At 43.0% G+C, this 14,312-nt stretch overlaps 1 protein-coding gene across 6 annotated transcripts in view; it reads right to left on the bottom strand.

Moving 5' to 3' along the window:
- PLEKHA1 (pleckstrin homology domain containing A1) overlaps nt 1-14,312 on the bottom strand; it is a 47,533-nt gene that overhangs the window by 15,406 nt on the left and 17,815 nt on the right. For 5 of the 6 annotated variants that reach the window (XM_053668490.1, XM_053668491.1, XM_037164828.2 and 2 more), the window contains exons 4-7: nt 13,712-13,757; nt 7,099-7,196; nt 2,683-2,808; nt 1,055-1,198 (exon numbers count right to left, since the gene is read on the bottom strand). In XM_053668490.1, coding sequence (XP_053524465.1) covers nt 1,055-1,198; nt 2,683-2,808; nt 7,099-7,196; nt 13,712-13,757 — 414 coding nt within the window. The remainder of the gene's footprint in view (nt 1-1,054; nt 1,199-2,682; nt 2,809-7,098; nt 7,197-13,711; nt 13,758-14,312) is intronic. The other variant, XM_037164833.2, reaches the window with a different exon arrangement.

Here is a 14,312-nt window from a genome sequence, read left to right as displayed (position 1 = left end):
TGGCTGACCTAAGCTAATCGGAAGAGATGTGAAAACAAAGAAACTGCCAGTAGCTCTGGCTGGTGTGGGTCAGTAGATTGGGAATGGCCCCACGGACCAAAAGGTCGAAGGTTTGATTCGATTTGATTCCATTCGGGACACATGCCTGGGTTATGAGCCAGTTGGGGGTGTGTCAGAGGCAACCTGGTCAATGTTTCTCGCCTCCCTCTTTCTTCCTCCATTCCCCTCTAACAAATACAGATAAAATCTTTTTTTAAAAAATAGAGAGCAAGGGAGGAAGGGAGGATGGGAAGAAAAAAGAAACTGCTGATAAGCTTGCAGTCTTTCTTCACTTCAGAATTCTCTTCATTTATTTGAAAACTTTAAGGTTTACTTCCTTACAAAATTCTAAAGATTTACCTGACCCAGAGAGAACGACTCACATCTTTAAAAGGCACTTTGGCACCTCAGAAACACTGGGAGATGCACTCAGCTCTCCCTGCAGCCCCACCCTGGACCCGGTCGTGTGGGAATGTCTGGCTGACCCGTACCAGCGCTCGCCAAGGACCAGGCGCCGTGCTGAGTGCCCTCGTGTCTACCTCCTTCAGAAACCCTTCGGGACGGCGTGTTTTATGTACGGCTTTCCTTCCAAAGAAACTGAGAGGCTGAGAGGTAGTGTAGCCCAAGGTCCCAGAGCTTGCAAATGAAATCAGCCCAACACCAAACTGAGTGTTGGGCTGACTTCCACACCCGCCCCTTTCCTGCTCTTTCCTTGAGCCACTCCCAAGGTGGGTGTGGAGATCAAGAGAAAAATGTTTTGAAATAAATAAAACTGTTAGGAAAGCTCATTTAAAACAGAAGGTCAGTGGTATAAGCATTCATTTACCCAGCTGCTCAGAGACCAAGAAAATAACAGCACTGAGTTATGAACACAGAATAACCCTTATTCCACCTCCTGACTCCTCGGCATGCTCATCTCGCACTTTGGGTCTTTCACAAAACGAACAATTCGTGTGCTGAGTCCGCTCCTGCCACTCAAGCTTCTTTACTGCACACATTCTGGTCAGCTACTCACCACCGCCCCTTGCTTTACACAATAGCCAGCTTTGATAACCGCGCTGTCCGGAGGAGGCTTAGGGGTAAAGTAGGGAAGATGGCTTTGCGACCGTTTCAGATGATTTCTGTCAATACCGTCACCACAGTCATTTACTTCTTCTTTCTACAATGAAGCAAAAAAGAGACACCCTGTTTCCCTGTGTGTTTGGCTTCAGAGCAAACCTGTAGTGCAGCACCGGAACGGAAACATGGTCGGTAAGACTGCGACAGCCAGGCTCAGTGCCAGGCGGGCACCGGACCCATCGGAGGAGCGCTCTGTCAAGGGCACGCTGTCCAGCCACCGTGCTGGGCACCCAAAACTAATAGAAGAAAGACAGCACTGACTGCAAACCATCACTGGAAAGTTTTTAAATTTAAAGGAAAAAAGTCACACTTGTAGGTCATGTTGTTTCCTAATAGAAATCTTCAACTTTACCTAAGAGCACAGATTTGCAAGTAAAAAGTTTTCTAATAATTTGAGATACTCAATCCTAACTTTCCCATCACTGATTAAACCACAGATTTGTATTTCTCTTGTTCTGCATAAGTCCTGCAACCTGTGCTATGTGTGTGTGTGCTTGTGTGGTGGGAAGGGGGTGGAGGTTTAACTTTGTATCTTGAAGTAATTATATAGATTTACAAAAAGTTATTTTTTAAGATTCAGAGTGCTAAACACCCTTCAAACGATGCCCCCAAACAGGGATACTCTGTAACTGGATTATCAAAACCGACACTGGAGCCCTGACTGATGAGGCTCAGTCTCATCCTTCAGCAAAGAGAAGGGTCACCAGTTCCATTCAGGTCCAGCACATGCCTGAGATGCAGGTCTAGCTCCCAGCTGAGATACGCATGCATGGGAGGCAACCAATACGTTTCCCTCTCAAAGTGATGTTTCTCTCCCTCTCCTTCGCCTTCTCCCTTCCTTCCCCACTCTGTAAAAAAAAAAAAAAAAAAAAGGTGCCCTGGCTGGTGTAGCTCAGTGGATTGAGTGCGGCCTATGAACCAAAAGGTCCCTGGTTTGATTCCCAGTCAGGGCACATGCCTGGGTTGCAGGACAGTTCCCCAGGAGGGGGCGCACAAGAGGGAACTACACAATGGTATTTCTCTCCCTCTCTCCTTCCCTTCCCTTCCGCCTAAAAATAAATAAATAAATAATAGTCCCTCGTATGTGCAGGGCACTGGTTCCACAATCCCCTGCACATGCCGACACCAGACACTCAGGCCCCGTGTGAAATGGTGTAGTCAGCGCAGGAAGTCAGCCCTCTGCATTGAAGGACCCCAATCGGGGATGAAAACAAATCTGTGTACAGACAGACCAGTGCAGTTCAAACCTGTGTTGTTTAAGGTTCAACTATATCTCCATTTCTGAGGATAAAAGTACACAAAAGAAAGGCTCAGGAAAAAACCACGAAATACCAAGTCTTGTTTATCTGTGATTTCTAAATTTTTTACAACATACTTCTGAAATAACCAAATATTCGAGTTTTTTGTGTTAACTGACTACTGTACTGCATTAATTCAGGAGATGTCTTGTTTTAATTTTGATAGCGGCACTGAAATCAATCTGCATCATGAAAGCATCAAGCAGGAGAGGGATGCATTTGCTACCTGAGTGGGAGTAATGATAGGGACACCGCCAACGATGTCCGTTCTGTACGACACCTGCTTCTTCCCGCATTCTCCTTGGCGACTCAGGTTTTCAGAATGAGGCTGTGAGTCTGACTGCTTTGGCACCTGAAACAGTAAGTCGGGCGAATGGTTTTGCAACCAGTATTACATATGATACCCTCTTTTATCACAGAATTTCCAGTTTAGTCTATTTACGTAAGCCTAACATGTATAAAAATTACTGATAGCATGTGTATGTAACTATTTAATAAGCTCTCACACTACATTTTCAGTTACAACAATGTTTATAACACAGCCACAATTTACAGAACACTTGCTTCCTCGGGCAGGTACCATTTCACACCTTTCTCATTTCACCCTCCTATCCAACCCTATGCACAGGGCAGAGCTTCACTGCAGCAGGAAAACGACAGACGCGGAGGCACCAGGGAAGGCGTGACACCGGAGCTCAGTCTCACGTCTTCCACACTCAGCTGCTCCCTGACGCCTGTTTGTCACTCGTCGTCGTACTGCAGCTCTGTGCCGCCATCCTTTCCTCCCTCCTTCCCATTCCAGACGCGCCGTGTCCCTGAGGACAGGACGGCAGCGCACTTGGCAGCACTAGCTTTGGGGCGGTGTCTGTTACTGAAAACATACTTAGCAGTCAATAAATGTTGGAGGGCTGACTCAATAGAAAAATCCAAAAGGAGGAAGAAAAGAACAAAATATTTATAAATTAAAAGTCAAAATGCTCAAAACAACTTAAAATTTACTAGGAATTTTAAAAAGAATTCCAACATCTATATCAGTAACAAATCACTCACAAGAATAAACAGTGACTGTTAATATATGAATTTCATATCCAAATACCTCACTAAATGGAATCAAAGGCATTACAAGTATTTAGCATACATTTTATTTTTTTAAATGTTAAAAATGTTTCATTTTTACTTTATGTTAAAGTGTTTAACATACATTTTTCTTACATGGCCTAATCAGGGAATAAGGCCCATGGTTAACTACTATTTCTATCAATAGACTGTTTCATGTGGTCTATATCTGAATTATAAATTTTTAAGGTTTGAATAAAATGTAATAAAGTATGCTCGGCACCAATTATGATGTTGAACATGATATTTAACCTCTCACCAATGATTTAAAAGGCATCTGAAGATCTTGCAGTCTATCAGAAAAATTATGACAAACACTACCAACCGGCACAGGAGTAAAGGTGTAAACGCATGTAATTTAAAATTAAATAGCTTGTCTGCCACACAGTTAATTCTGCCAACAAGGTCCTGGCACAGCTACAGGGGACACCATTCACACCGCATCTGAAGACCCAAACTGTTTATTGATTTCAAAGCAGTGCAGTTTCTCAAGTTTTACTGTGTGAGAAGTATCACCCAGGAATACTATGAAAAACTTCGGATTCTCAGCTCCATACCCAGAAATTCTGATTCAATAAATCTACGGTGCAGTCCACAAAAGTTCACTTTAAGTAAAAACACCAGACATTTTTGAGGTGGGAGTTTCCACACTTTGAGAAACACAGCTCCAAACTCTATTCTCTTTATCACGCCAGTCCCACCAGGTCCGGGGAAACCAGGTACCCAGTGGTGTTTGCAGACAAGGCTTTACAAAGACACTTTCTGCAAAACACTGGGCACACCTGGTTTTGAGGAGCTCTGGCAGTTTCCACTCCACATACATGTAATTTATGGACACAAGAAGCTTGTCTCTCGGGTGATTCTGAAACTCCCTCTTATTTCTCCTCTGACCTCAAGCCCAGCCAGCACACCGCCCCCCCCCCCCCCCCCCCCCCGCATCTGCATTTACAGGACAATGCCAGTCACTGGCAGAGACAAAAGAAAGGAAAGGAAAGGAGGAGAAATGCACTGGAAGGAGATGCATCCTGAGTCCTTGTCAGTTTCTAAGAGGCTGCAGGTCGTGGAGTGCTTTTTACAGGCAGCACAATCTTGGACAAATTTTACTTAACGAGATTCAAATAAATACTTAAGAGCGAAAGGGCTACAAGGACTCCACCCCCAAAACAATTCACTAAGGAAGCCTGTAGGGTTTCCTAATGAGCAGCATCATCTATTTAAATTATTTTGACTAAGAAAATGTGGCCAAGTTATCCCATCACGAACAGCAAACAGCAGTAAGAGAAGGTGAAACCAGAGAGAAAATGCCTCACTGGAGCCACCTGACTCAAGTGTGCCGCTCAACAGTGCCCCGAGGAGGAGCCGTCCCTCTTCCAAGAAGCCTAGAGTTTGACCATCACGAGAATTTCCTGAGAAAAACCTTTAATATCCTCCCAGAAGTATACTGAAACTTATATTGGTTTTCCATTTTCCTTCTCAAAATGACAGTATATTAAAAATCCTTGCCTATGATGTTAAGCCCACTGCTTCTAATGTGTCCTTAAAGTAAAATGCTAAATATAGCATAATTCCAACAGCAGAATCCAAGAATTAACTCAGAACTACATTTTATAATTAAAAAATCAGCGAAATTATAATCATCTTTTCCCCTAGGAAAAACATAAGCAAAACAGCCACAAATATAGCAACTTCCCTAAAAATTCTAATAAAAATTAGTTCATATTCAGCCATTAAACATTTTTAGGACAGGAAAAAAAGCCAGCTGACTAATTAGAGTCAGAAAAGGGCTCTCCAGGCAGACGGCAGGCATCAAGGGCAGGCAGGCGAGGTCTCACTGCCTGTGCTGCTGTTACTTCAAAAGAGAAAAAGCCTGAGACCCTTCACCACTTTTCCTCTTAAAGCACCAAGAAACCTGTGCTGCTTATTACTGCAATTGTAAAAAGTTAATTAATTCGGTAAAGCTTCTAGATGTAGTCTAAGGAAACTTTCCAAGTAAGGGACATTTATTAGAAGAGTTAAAAACCATCCGCGTTAGCTGGGCCTCATCCTGCACGGCGAAAGGCTGTTGGTTCGATCCCTGGGCAGGGCACGTGCCTGGGCTGTGAGTCGGGTCCCTAGTTGGAGCGCAAGTGAGAAACCAGTCTGTGCTTCTCTCTCACACCCACGTTTCTCTCCTTTCTCCCTCCATTTCCCTCTCTAAAAATAAACATGACGTTTTTCATTTTTCTTAAAAGTCAGTGAAAACTTTTTAAGAATTTGTACTCTGAATCAGTTAAAAATTTGCCTTCTTGAAAGTGCACAAACCTAAAATAACTTCTGCTTCACGGACAGATCAGATGCGGTGCGTGGGTGTTTTCTGTCATGTGGTAGCAAGCTGTTCTCGTGCGAGACAGAAAATTTCAACCTAACTCTGAGAACAGCTTTGTTACATTAACTCTTTATTGTGTTGTGATGTAAATATAGACTCTAACATATGCTGACTTTCTAGGCATATGTTTTCTGAGAGTAAGTTGTTTGGGGTCAGTAAAGTAACTGCACTTCAGTAAAAACACACAGGCTCACATGGGAATTCCTCCCTCACCCTTTCCATGTGGGCCTACCATGGGCTTCTCTACCAGTGTGTAAAGAGGAAAATACAAGGAAAACCAGGGGCCAGAACCCATTTCCTTGCTTACCATCAGCTGTAAGCTCTCTTTCAAAAGCCTGTTTTTGCTTCAGGGACAGAGTAAAGGAAGGGTGCTATCGCGGAAAGCAGCAGTCACGTGCTTCCCAGTGAGGTCCACAGTCACACAGACTGGGTTTGGCTCGCAGCTCCACAACCAACCAGTTATGAAGTTTGTAACAGTTGGCCAATCCTTCTAAGCCTCATGTTTCCCCTAATTTAGGTAAACCTTCGGTGCGAGGCCTGGCACACTGTAAATACTCAATACTGATTAGTGTTCATCAGAAAACCAAAGAGAGAAGCCCAGGAAGCAGAAGCTGCGGCACAGAAAAGGCGCACGAGGGCAGCAAGCTCTGGAACGCAGGCGAAAAAGGTGGGTGCACCAAGAAGTTTAGAGCCTCAGACAAATGAACTCCCCGAGGGCCACATGGGCGGAAGCCTCTGGGGGCCACAGCTCTTCAGATCCATTCCTAAGCCTGCACTTCACCCCCCCCTCCCCCTGGCCCTTCACCCTCACCCCCAGCCCAGGCCCTGCCTAACAGCAGCCCCAGTCACACAGAAGACCGGAATGAATGCCTACGCCTGTTCCCTGGGTGGGCGGCAGGAAGCCTCTTCCTCCCAGAGGAGAAAAAGATCCTCAACGTAGAACTCTCGCATGCGATTTCCCCTAGAAACATTATACACCGCAGCTAAAGTCTATGGCAACGCAGCATGGGCTTAAAAAGGCATTTATTCACATTATAAACACCTCTCTTAAATAAACTTTGAATATGCAACCTATGAGTAATTCAGTTATTATTCAGTAGGTGTATTTTCAAAATGTGAACATTACATTGACATTAAAATTGTTAAAATACAAATACTTACTGTAATTTTTATAGCTTTGTTCAACACATTTACCCATTCTACTAGGTCTTGCTGATCATTAGCTTGTAGAAAATATTTCCTCATCCCTGCGTTCATAACTGTTGAGAGAAAAAAATAAACTACAATACACAAAATTTTACACTTGTTACCTCTAAGTTGATGTTTACAATAGTTGAAAAACCACACTGTAATCAATACTGTAACTCTCTCGGATTTGACAAAATGTAAAACCATATATAATACTGCTATCACCAATAACATAGGTAAACTCTCCTTTATAATGGCCATATTTCTCACTAAGCAGAAATACCACAATACATTCAGCCCATCCCCTAATGATGAACACTTAGGCTATTTCCAATTTTTGAAATTATATAAAATAGCCCAAGGAAACATCATATACACACATTTCTCCATACTTAGGCTAGCATTTCTATAGGATAAATTTCTTAATATAGACTTGTATCAAAAGGAATTCACAGTGAAAATTCTTGTAGATATTAGAAACTTATTTTACACTCTTACCAACTATGCAGACTACTGCTGTAGCCAACCTCCCTCAAGGAGGAGGAAGAGGAGGAGGAGGAGGAGGAGGAGGAGGAAGAGGAGAAGGAGGAGGAGGAGGAGGAGGAAGAGGAGGAGGCCTCGGAGCAGCTGCTGCAGCAGTAGGAGCAGCAAGGCACAACCAGATAGTCTGCTCCCCACAGCGGCCTCGCAGTCCTAGCAGATGTCAATCGCCAGCTCCCGTGGCCACTCCTCCCAAGGTTCTGGTGAAACTACTTCTCTCCCATTATTTCTCTCCAACCCTGGGGGTGGTAGCTGCTTCCAGCAGTTTCTAATTTGTGGATTCCTCTGGCCTCACTTGAGCCCTCCTTCTGTGCTCCTTCAGCCTTCCCACAGCTGAGTAACCAATACCCTGTAACGAATCCCCAGGGTTTGAAATACCTGGTGAGGTGGGTTTTCCTGCCAGGACCTTGATCCTGAGCACTCTCTGACTACCTAATTGGTGAGTAATTATACCTTATTTAAATTTGAATTCAGGTGGCAGGGAGGTAGGAAAGGGTGAAGAGGGGATAAATTGCTGTAGGTGATGAATAGACACGTGACTTATGTTGGTGAACACACGCTATAACATACAGATGATGTGTATTTCTATACCTCAGTAAATTCAATTAAAATGAGAATTTTAGATTTAAAAATATAAATAAATTTGAATTCCACTGACGATTGAAACAAGTTAGTTTTATATGCTTATTGGCCATATATATTTGTGGGCTTTATGTATTCTCCTTACCCATATTTCTCCTGAGTTGTTCATTTATTGTTGAGTGATTTATAAGAACTTTCATAGGAATTTTTCCTGTTTCATTCCAAGTACTTTATCAAGTGTCATTCTTCTTTTCACTGTTCATGGTATCTCTTATCAAACAGTAATTTTCTATCCAAACAGGAATTTTCTATCAACCTTTTGCTTTAATGACTCTAGCTTTCGTATCATATTTTTTAAATATCCCCAAAATTATAAAAATAAACATCTGTATCTCTCTAGCACATGTATATTTTATATTTAAAATATGAACACATGTAGAACTTCTATGCAATTAAATTTCTATATGCCCATTTAGTGACTGAAGCGAAGACCTCCTCTGTCTGCACAGTTGTCTACAAACCACCACTCAACTCTGATACTAAGGCTTATTAGTTATGTGTCATGTGCATTTTTTAAAAAACAAGGATCATTCTAGGAGTGAAGGCATCTGAATAGCTACGGCTAGAATTTTTGAAATATAAGAATAACTTCCAGAAGTCTCCGTCGAAATTTTACATAGTGTCCTAGCACTCAGTTCGGTATGACCAAAGGAAGGGGGCAACGAAAGCCCTCAAAGAAAAGGCTGTTTCTCAAATGCACAAGATTTTGAAAGCAGAACTGAGATCAAGACACCAAACGAGCGCTTACTTGAATTAAGATGAGGGTCTTAGGAAAGCAAATTGTTTCTCATGGAATGCTATAAAACAAGTGGTCTGAAAACTAAAAAAAAATCTTTTTAAAGATTTATTTATTTATTATAGAGAGAGGGGAAGGGACAGATAAAGAGAGGGAGAGAATCATCAAAGTGTGTTTACCCCTCACATGCCCCCTACTGGGGACCTGGCCGAAAACCCAGGCATGTGTCCTGACTGGGAATCAAACCAGTGACCTTTTGCTTTGCAGTCAAGCAGCGCTCAATCCACTGAGCCACACCAGCCAGGGCCAAACTGAAAAAATTTAAACACTGTAAATCAGTTCTTTTATGTCTTACTAGGGATGGGAGAAGTTATAAATGCCACAAATATAAGTGAAAATAAATTAGTGACTCACTAGGACAATGTCAGTATTTAGCTTACGTTTTTAATTTCTAACAATCAGTAAAGCACCATTTCATAATCTTTTTCACATTTAGGCTAAAGTCAAGCGCTCCTCATAATGGCTTCCTCCTCTCAAAACTGTGTTTCACCCTGGCTGGTGCGTCTCTGTGGACAGGGCGCTGGTCCTGTTCCAGGTCAGGAGCCAGGCCTGGGCTGGGGGCCAGCATGCAAGAGGCGACCCATCGATGATTCTCTCCCTTTCTTTCTCCCTCCCTTCCCCTCTAAAATAACAATAAATAAAATATTTGTAAAATATTTTTAAAATATTTGTAAAAAAATTATTTTGGGCATCTGCAGAGAACATCTAAAGAATTTGAAACTCTAAGCACTACACCTGCTACAAAGCAAGTGCTTAATACATACCTTTTTGAGTAAATAACATTATATATGAACTTCTTTCAGGGGACAGAAGAGGGGCAAATATACCTCCAAAAACACTCTTAGCACACCTTGCAGTCTGAATAAAAGTTCCTGTGCCCTAAATATCATTTCAGGGCAGGAAGGAACATGGCGATATGGTGGGGGTTACAAAATCAGAGCCCAGTCAGTCAGACCCGGCTAGCACATGACCTACTAACAATGTCGTCTTATAAAACTGTTCAATCTCTCTGAGCCCCTTTTTTCTCCTCTACGAAATGGAATGTCCCCCATCCCTTCCTTGAGGAATGGAGGTAATGTGTGTAAAGAAACTAGTATAGTGCTTGGGACAAAACAGATCTTCTTCATCACCATCATCATCTACAGATTTCCAAATACAAAAGCATCACGAAAAATGTAAAGCAAATTACTAAAAAGTGTCATATTAGCCATGTCAGGGGAGGGACACAGGGAAAGGAAGAAACAAAACTCTGAATAATAATCACTGAAACAACTGCATGAGACCTCCAAGCTGTTACACATTGAAAGCAAGGGTTTCGTGTGCAATGACCCCAGAGGCTGGTGTTTCTACTACCTTCTCACCTAGGACTTCTTTATTTCACTTCAAATCTTTACCGACAGACTGAATATATCGTAAGTATAAAACCCAAAGCGCAAATATTAGCTTGACTGCCAACAACCACCATCTCAACACCTAGGACAGACTGCTTATGGTTCAGGACTGGATCAAACGATTATGAGGCATTTTACTATTAATTTTACTGTTATTTCTTTGTCCATATTCTCTATTCCCTCTATACTTTTCGTACTAGTCAGATGGTGAACTTCCTTAATTTAACTTCTAATTTCTTTATTTCCTTCCTATTATCTGTTTTTGTCTTTGTTCTACTTTAGGTTTTCCTGACTTTTCCCCTGAGTTCCCCATTGTCTCACGTTCCTTTTTCTATTTGATGGCTGGCTCTCTCTCCTCTATGTCACGTAACCCTGGACCACCTGTTCATGTTTAAAAACAAGGCACTGGAAGCTCTCTTGGACACGGGCAGGGTGGCTGACTGGCGGGCTTCACCGGACAACAAGCTCCTCTAGCAGGAACGCCCCGGGGGCAGTGTCCATGGCTCTCTTCTCTAGGGTGTCCCAGCCACACCTGGCGGCCCAACGTCCTGGAGCTGGACAGTGCATGGACTTCTGTGTAATCCTGTTTTCGGTTTCATGCCTCATCTCTCCCCTTCTCTGGGACTAGTGTCCCCAAGCACAGAGCCTCGAAGATCCCATCTCTGGAGATAATACAGATGCCACTTCTTGCTGGGATGGGGAAAGGGTGGCTGCCAGACGGAGTCAGGTGGGGGTAGGGGACTAGAGGTTGGAAGTCCCTATTTTTGGTCCCTCCTTGCTGCTGCTCCCCTACACATTAACCAGTACCCAAGTCCACCTAGAAGCAGGCAGTGGGCAGCACACTGAAAAAGGCTAGCTTTTCGCTACTCTCCTCCACCATTCACTGTCCACCTTCATACACGCGCTGTGGGTTACAGATGTCTGCAAGTTTCGTTGAAGACAGTTTGAGTGTTTCTTATTCCCACTATTTTGGGAAACTTGAGAGGAAATAGTGATGGAAAAGTCTTTATGTTGCCCACTTGAATAGAAGTTGTGGTTCCATGTTAGAAGGCAGTGCCTCCCTCTCCAACGGCAAGCAACTTATGATCATCTTTACCCCTCCTTAGCAGCCAAAGACTAATAAACCACTGGCAGACCAATAAAAAATTAACCTTTGATCCCAACTAAAATACCCCAATAACTGACGTCAAATCTATTACTGTAGATTCCTATTCCTTCAAACTATAAGTTCCACATTTCACATTAGAAAAAAAAAACTTGTCAAAAGCATGTGTATTACCCACTTTAAAATACAAGGTTCTATTACTTGACTTGCCCCCAGCAGCCTTTCATTCATGAGGCTCTGGCATATTTTCCTATTTAGTAACTGAACTATACATCTGTAACAAACACATGACATTTTTTAGTCCCTCAGTAGTGATAAAAGCATTGCAGTGGCTTCTCTGATCGGCGCTGTTACACCCTGTTCACATCCCATTTTATTGCCTGATGTATGAGACGCTATTAGACGCTTTCCCTAACATACCGTCTACTGACAAACCAGCCCTGCTCACGCAGAAGAGAACAGAGATCTTTAATGTCAACCCTACCCCAAAAGACATCTATGCTTTGATGTAACATAGTCCCTTTTGACATCAGCAGGCCACTCCTAATTTCTGTCCCTCCCATCACTAATGTCCACTAACATGCTCTCTGAGAGCACATCAATTCTTCCAGCTTCAACGCTCACCCACAATTTTAACAGATTCCAAATTTCTCCATTCTTCATCTTCAAGCTCCATCCAGTCCTTAATTACTGTCACCAGAACATTTCCATCTGGCTGCTTCCTGCCATCAAACTCCTTAACAAACCTTTCACCCCATCAATCAATCACTCCTCTGGAGTCATTTCTTTACTTGAAGCAAACCTACACAAATGTCTCTGCTGTCCCCTCAACTCCCACATATCCAGTTACCAAGTCCCTGCACTTCTCCTCCCAGTGTTTTTCATCCTTCCTCTTTCCCCCACTGCCACCACCCGATTCAGGCCCTCATGTAAGGATGGCCGCCTGAAAGCCACTTAACCAATCAACCTGCATCAAAACCCTCTTATGCAGACAAAACCCAAAACTTTCCTTCACCTGATGTGTGCTTTCTAGATGCTAATTTCTCACCTTAAGAAAAAAATCTCTAGTCAACATCGTATCATGCCGTGTCTTCTGCCCACGTTTATGTTTTAGTCTCTCAGCGTTCCCTCCAGCTTCACTGTTCCCCGCACACCCTGCTCTAGCCCCTGCACCACTCTGTCCCTGAGGGCCTCCTACCTCCCTTTTCTGCCCAATGGCAAAGGATGCTCAGGGTTGGCTGGCCACCGGCTCAAGGGTTTCCTCCTTCAGTGAGGCTCCCCTGGCTCCCAAGATGCCCAATAAGGACTTGAAGCTCTTCCTTGTCCTTCTTGAATAGACTGTACACCCCTTCACGTGACTGTAATAAATGCAGTAATCACCTGACCTTGCATCCGCCTGTGAGACAACCAGCCTGTGAGTCTTAAGGGCAGCACTGCTGCTTGTTACTGTCACAGCCCTGGTGCTATGCACAGCACACACGTATCAGAAAGTCACTCAACTACCCACACTGTAAACTCATGACCCACAGGCTGAAAACAGAATCCTTTTCATTGTTTATGTATTTAATATGGAATAATACAAAGTAGGGAGTAAAAAATGTCCTTAAGCCTTGCTGGATGTAATCACTGTAAAAACCTAGGTGATGACTACACATTGGCAGAGGGCAGAGGTCTCAACTGGGACGAGACAGGGAAAGAGGCTTCATGGGTAATAGAGCAGTAGTTTTATTCTTCACCTGGATGGAGGCTTCAAGGGACTTGGCCTTAGAATAAATTCATTAGCCCTTAGTTTGTGTTATGTGGTTTCTGACAACTGTTTTCTTTTACAATATACGTAATTATATAAGTCTAACTTAAAATCACTAACATATAGCCCTGGCTGGTGTGGCTCAGTGGATTAAGCACGGGCTTGTGAAGCAAAGGGTCACCAGTTCAATTCCCAGTCGGGGCACATGCCTGGGTTGCGGCAGGGTCCCCAGTGGGAGACACGTGAGAGGCAGCCACGCACTGATGTTTCTCTCCCACTCTTTCTCCTTCCCTTTCCCTCTCTCTAAAAATAAGTAAATAAAAATTTTTTTAAAAGTCACCAACATATAAAATATGTCTACTTACCAAAACAGAACTCAGCCTTTGGTCTTAGCTTAGTTGCATCGCTAACCTAAAAAGAAAGATGCAAATCACTCGCTTCTTCATATGGCACCACAGCCAGCCTGCAACACCGTGCAAACTTTCCCATACGTGCTTTCCCAACATACACATCTAGCACCCAGATCTAGCATCAAACTTTAAAGGGAGCTGAGAAAGAAGTGCAGATTAAATAATACAGGGCATGACAGCAAGCTGTTTATAACAACTGCTACTACTATGTTCTCTTTGAACAATCTTGTTTATTTCCAAAGAACACGTGAGAAAGTTGAAAGTAAGCTATTAAGTTTTAGGTCACACATATATTTTTAACTTAACATATTTTTCAAAATACCTTCAATGAATACTCTGCAAAACTATGAATTCTTCCCAAATTATGCATTTCTAGCTAGCTGTGAACTTAAGAGAAAATGATGGCAGGCGGAGGAGAGAGTATGTAATCCAGAAGGCACTAATCTGCAGTGAGGAAGTCAAAACTGAACTGGACCCTCTCTGGTACATTAGAATATCCTGGGCAAATGGGGTCAGTTTACTAAATGGAGCACATAGTTCCTCTGAGAAGGTGACC

The sequence above is a fragment of the Artibeus jamaicensis genome, unplaced genomic scaffold, assembly GCF_021234435.1.
Source record: "Artibeus jamaicensis isolate MK-2021 breed Jamaican fruit bat unplaced genomic scaffold, CSHL_Jam_final contig_490, whole genome shotgun sequence".
NCBI lineage: Eukaryota > Metazoa > Chordata > Mammalia > Chiroptera > Phyllostomidae > Artibeus > Artibeus jamaicensis.
The sequence above is the reverse complement of the archived record's forward strand: the minus strand, read 5'-3'. Positions and strand labels throughout refer to the sequence as shown.